At 52.3% G+C, this 4,937-nt stretch overlaps 1 protein-coding gene across 3 annotated transcripts; it reads left to right on the top strand.

The window, feature by feature from the left end:
• The first annotated feature begins 241 nt into the window (after positions 1 to 241).
• Positions 242 to 4,452, top strand: LOC138267395 (cold-inducible RNA-binding protein B-like). 3 transcript variants are annotated; one of them, XR_011199792.1, is made up of 8 exons: positions 242 to 377; positions 1,494 to 1,604; positions 1,691 to 1,797; positions 1,899 to 2,013; positions 2,117 to 2,213; positions 2,335 to 2,399; positions 4,056 to 4,143; positions 4,276 to 4,452. XR_011199792.1 is itself a non-coding variant. In XM_069216297.1 (6 exons), the coding sequence occupies exons 2-6, from the start codon at positions 1,499 to 1,501 to the stop codon at positions 2,396 to 2,398; spliced, it is 489 nt and encodes a 162-aa protein (XP_069072398.1). In that variant the 5' UTR covers positions 242 to 377; positions 1,494 to 1,498; the 3' UTR covers positions 2,399 to 2,404. The 3 variants fall into 3 exon arrangements, 1 of the variants encoding a protein (XP_069072398.1); XR_011199791.1 differs by having other exon boundaries at positions 2,696 to 4,143; XM_069216297.1 differs by lacking the exons at positions 4,056 to 4,143; positions 4,276 to 4,452 and having other exon boundaries at positions 2,335 to 2,404.
• The last annotated feature ends 485 nt before the right edge of the window (positions 4,453 to 4,937 follow it).

The following is a 4,937-nucleotide window of genomic DNA, read 5'->3' as shown; positions in this document are numbered from 1 at the left end:
GCCCTACGGAGCCAATCACAGAACTCGGCGGTGGGCTCATGAATATTCTATTCTACGGCCGTATTTGGGGCGTGGTGGACGATACCATTTTGTACGTTCTTTTCCCTCTGCCCGATGACAAAGGGGCCTGAGTTATCTGATCTGGGTAATTTTATGAATACTACAGGAGTCCGCGAAAGGGCTTTGTCCGCTCGGCCTTCGTGATAGGTCACACTGTCCCCTCTCAGCAGTTATGGTAGCGCCGAAACGGTGACGTCAGGAAATACGTATGCGCACGGTGCGCGTGCCGGCGACGGGGCTATATAAGGGCTGTGCGCAGCAACCGTCGTTCATCTTCCTCCAACTACAGGATCGCTCGTGAATCTGTCGCTGTAAAGGTGAGTCGCTGCGTGCGGGTAGCGGGGCTGGGAAGCTGGAATGGGACTTCTTGGGTGAAGTTGGAGGCGAGACTGCGTGGGGTGGGATAGATAGAATTTTAATAAGGTATTTCTGTGGATCGAGCAAAAGTGAGGGTGAGAACGAGCTCGATTGAGTGCCTTGGTGTCATAATTCTTAAGAGTCGGATCCTTTAGCGGTGAGCTCCTCTCTCGTGGTAAAGGCCTTTGTTAGAAAAGGTCGAGTCTTTGGCCTTCAGGGTTGACAGGGTGGTGTAACGTGGACTGGTTTTGCGGGCTTATTTCGTTTTAAGATGCCGGCCGCTGCGGGGGAGCAAGAGAAGATGGTGTTGGCTGGCACCCTAGGGAGGGGGGAGACAACTCTAGGGGAGGCTGCGGGAGGGGCAAGAGATGTTCGTCCGAGATGGCTGTGGGGGGGGGTTAGAGAGAAGCTCGCTTAAAATGGCTGCGGATAAAGAGGCGAACGGCAGATTACCGCCTAAAATGGCGGGTGTAAGATGGCGTCCGTGGGGCTCGCGGGTGTAAGATGGCGTCCGTGGGGGCTCGCGGGTGTAAGATGGCGTCCGTGGGGGCTCGCGGGTGTAAGATGGCGTCCGTGGGGGCTCGCGGGTGTAAAATGGCGTCCGTGGGGGCTCGCGGGTGTAAGATGGCGTCCGTGGGGGCTCGCGGGTGTAAGATGGCGGCCGTGTGGGGGGCTCGCGGGTGTAAGATGGCGGCCGTGTGGGGGGGCTCGCGGGTGTAAGATGGCGGCCGTGTGGGGGGCTCGCGGGTGTAAGATGGCGGCCGTGTGGGGGGCTCGCGGGTGTAAGATGGCGGCCGTGTGGGGGGCTCGCGGGTGTAAGATGGCGGCCGTGTGGGGGGCTCGCGGGTGTAAGATGGCGGCCGTGTGGGGGGCTCGCGGGTGTAAAATGGCGGCTGCTCTCTTGCGTTCTCCCGAGACCCGTGTGAGATGGCTGCTGCGCGAGACGCTGCTCGGATGACGTGCGAGTGTAAAATGGCGGCCGCTGGGGGGGGAGAGACTAGCCCCCTCCAGGGAGACCCGTGTCGGATGTCCACCGTGCGCGTTTTCACACCTCTAACGAACGTCCCTCTCTGCAGGAAACATGTCGTCGTCCGATGATGGTAAACTCTTCGTGGGCGGACTGAGCTTTGACACCGACGAACAGAACCTGGAGCAGCAGTTCGCCAAGTACGGGCAGATCGTGGAAGGTGAGTTGTAGTCGAACGACAAACGGTCACTGATGAAACTTGAAGTATGATGTGCGCGCCTATAACCCGCCCCGTTTGTCTTCCAGTCGTGGTGGTGAAGGACCGGGAGACGCAGCGCTCCCGCGGCTTCGGCTTCGTCACCTTCGAGAATCAGGATGATGCGAAGGACGCGCTGCAGGCCATGAACGGCAAGGTGAGGTGTCGGTTTAACCACGCACTCGGTCGGGGGGGGGGGGGGCACTAATAAATGTCTCGGCTAATAACAAACGCTAAACCCATCCGATCTCGTTCCAGACTCTGGACGGACGACAGATCCGAGTGGACCAGGCAGGGAAGTCTGAGCGCGGCGGGCGAGGAGGCTACAGGGGAGGCTCGTCCGGACGGGGGTTCCGTGGCAGCCGAGGCCGTGGTAAGTTTCTATATTTTATTGTAGTGGGAGTGTCTGGCTTAAGGGGCAAAACCACGCACCACACAAGGCCAGTAGCTCACCAGTTGTTGTCCGATACTTTCAGGGGGTGACAGCTACGGCAGCACCCGGTTTGACAATTCCCGCAGCGGAGGCTATGGTGGCGGCGGCGGATATGGCGGCTCCAGAGATTACTACAGCAGGTAAGCCGTACGGGGATCCTGGAGCGGATGTTCAACTTATACACGTGTCTCTGAAGCACAACAATCCTGTCCTTAGAACCTGTGTCGATTTAGCGCGTAATCTAATTTTCATGTTTTTCAGCGGCAGGAGTCAAGGTGGTTATGACCGCTCCGGGGGTTCCTACAGAGACAGCTACGACAGCTAAGGTAAACCACTCTCCACAACTACCTCCTCCCTGGGGTTTGCGGGAGGGTTTCAACGTTGGCCGCCTACTGGAGGCGCAACTCTTCTCACTTGCGGTGCCCTTTCAAATCCCTTTAGTAATGCATGTTACGCCCTTCTGCCTGCCCTTTGGGTGGGTCCTGTTAGTATTACTGCCCGGTTCTCAATCGAGAGCCCCATTTTTGGGGGAATTTCTAAAACTACAATGCTGCTACTTTTAAAAGAATCGTCAGTTTGCTTTCAGTGCCTTTACAATTTTGTGCCTGCTTCTTGTCCTCAGCTCGCAACGATAAAAACCTTCCTGATTCAAGATCGTCCTTCCAATGGCTGTATTTATAAAGATTTATGGAGCCTCGCTGATTCGTTCTCATAGTGCACCTGCAATAGTTTTTATTTTCTAGACAATTCCTGTTCAGTGTTAACACTAGTGTTCTCTTTCATGAGCCAGTTTCATTACGTTGGGGGCACTTTATATTTTTGGATCGAAGAGCAATGAGTTACTGTTAGATGAAGGATTTTATTTATACGTTTCATGGACTAAGTGTGACAAGGTTGGGTGCAGCCTCGGCTCTTGTAAATAAAACGGCGCATCCTCCTTGGTGCACGTTCATAGCTGGCTTCACTTCGTGGGCACGGCGGCCAGCATACAACCTTTATTAAGGTTCAATGTTCAACGTCCTTTTTTTTTTTTTTGTACTGAAGTATTTTCCATTAATGCTGTATTTGAAGTTACCAGGATTTCTTGTATCTGAGTTTCATCTGGCTTCACGAAGCCCAATTAAAAAACCTGAAAAAGAAACGTTCTCTTGGCATTTACCTTCGTTGCACAACACCACCACTGCGCATTAGTCGCTGCTAAAAGGGGCTCGCCTAGGGCACGGGATGAGGTGATCTAACCAAGCAGCTCAGCGTTAGACTAGAGTCAGACAGTGGGGATGGGGGTTGGAGTCGCTCCCGAGTAGCGAAGCTCCAGTTAAGGAGGGCCGAGTCTTCGCTTTGGGGTGATCTCTCAGATAACAATCAAGCACTCTCTACTGAGTTACAATGTCGGGTTGCGGCTCGCTTCACCTCCCCGCGTGGCTCCCTTTGTAGTGTCCCGGGGTGCAGCGCCGAAGGAACAAGTCCCTATTGTTTCGGGGAGCGCGATGGGGCCTTCTCTTCTCCTTAAAGGGTGGCTGGGACGTGCAAGCGTTGCTTAGACTGGAAGGGGGTTTAGGCCGAGCCAGGGGCACTCTAGCCAGATAAGCACTAGGATGTGTGGGTGGTTTGTCAATGCCTAAACTTGAATCCTCCGATAGCACGAACATTGCAGTGTCCCTGCCGAAGAAGTGTTGTGCCGCCAGATTTCTTGACGAAAGCAGATCAGCTCTTGGCCTAGTTCATGTGCGACAATAGTCCGGTACCTCGAGGTAACTCTTCATCGCATCTTTCTGAGCTCATTACTGTTCTGTGGCATCCCCTGTAGATGAAAGCCTCAGTCTTGTACTCAACCTAATGCGAGCATGAAGCCCCTTTTCTGACCTTGTTAACGATGCCTGCTTGACGGCCGATCTGTGGGGGTCCGAGTCCTTGCTACTCTGGGTGGGGTTGTCCGTTCAGGGTAAGGATCTCCTGGTAAACTTGTCTCTTCTGCATTTCAGAGAAAAGAAGCGCTAGACCGTTGGACTTGAGCATCGCAGCTTGAAGTGATAGAAGCCTCATCGTCGCCTCAGTCGCAACCTTAAAAAGGTTCGTTTTACTGTGGCTGGGTTGGGCGCAAGGCGGATTAGTAACTTGTATATGGTTTACAAATGGGCAAAATGTCTTTGAAGTAATTCGTCTGTTAGTCGCGCAACTAATGCTATGCAATTTATTTTGTAGTACTCGAGGTGCACACGCGAAGGACGCGCATCACTGACGTCAAGATTCTCTTCAAATGAGCGTAAAATGTTAACATGACACTTTCTTTTGTACTACATTAAAGCAATATCTATGTACTACATTAGAGCTAAACATTGTACCATATTTAAGCATAAAATAAACTATTTTTATACTGTATCGATGCACTCATTTTGTCAGACTGCTCTTTTCCTACAACATCCCAAGAAGCTCTAGACAGCGAAGTCATTAAGTGTTTACGTATAATCTGCCACACGGGCATTGGTCTCTTCCATATATATTCTAAAAACTGGTAAATTATAAACTTCAAGACCCAAATTTGATCTGTAACGGGCGAAATTTATCTTGCATGCACAGATGACGGATTAGGGTTTATCTGCTCAATTTGGACAAAATCTGGTGTTCAAGGAAATGTGACTACTGGTGCCCTGGGGCTTCCCACACTTTCTTCCCCACCCAAACGCAATGGCTTTATGGAAAGTAGGATTCTCCGGTCTCTGCTCCAATGATGTTACAGGGCCCAGTCTATAGGTGAATTAGGGGTCCAGGCAGGGGTGGGGCTCTTCCAATCCTTGTCGCCCCTGTACTTCTACTTGTGATGTAGCAGAAGACTAACACTTTTTTTGGCCTGCCACATTTTGGGA

This window comes from Pleurodeles waltl, chromosome 12 (assembly GCF_031143425.1).
Source record: "Pleurodeles waltl isolate 20211129_DDA chromosome 12, aPleWal1.hap1.20221129, whole genome shotgun sequence".
NCBI lineage: Eukaryota > Metazoa > Chordata > Amphibia > Caudata > Salamandridae > Pleurodeles > Pleurodeles waltl.
Note: the sequence above shows the minus strand (reverse complement) of the source record. Positions and strands in the feature narration are given on the sequence as shown.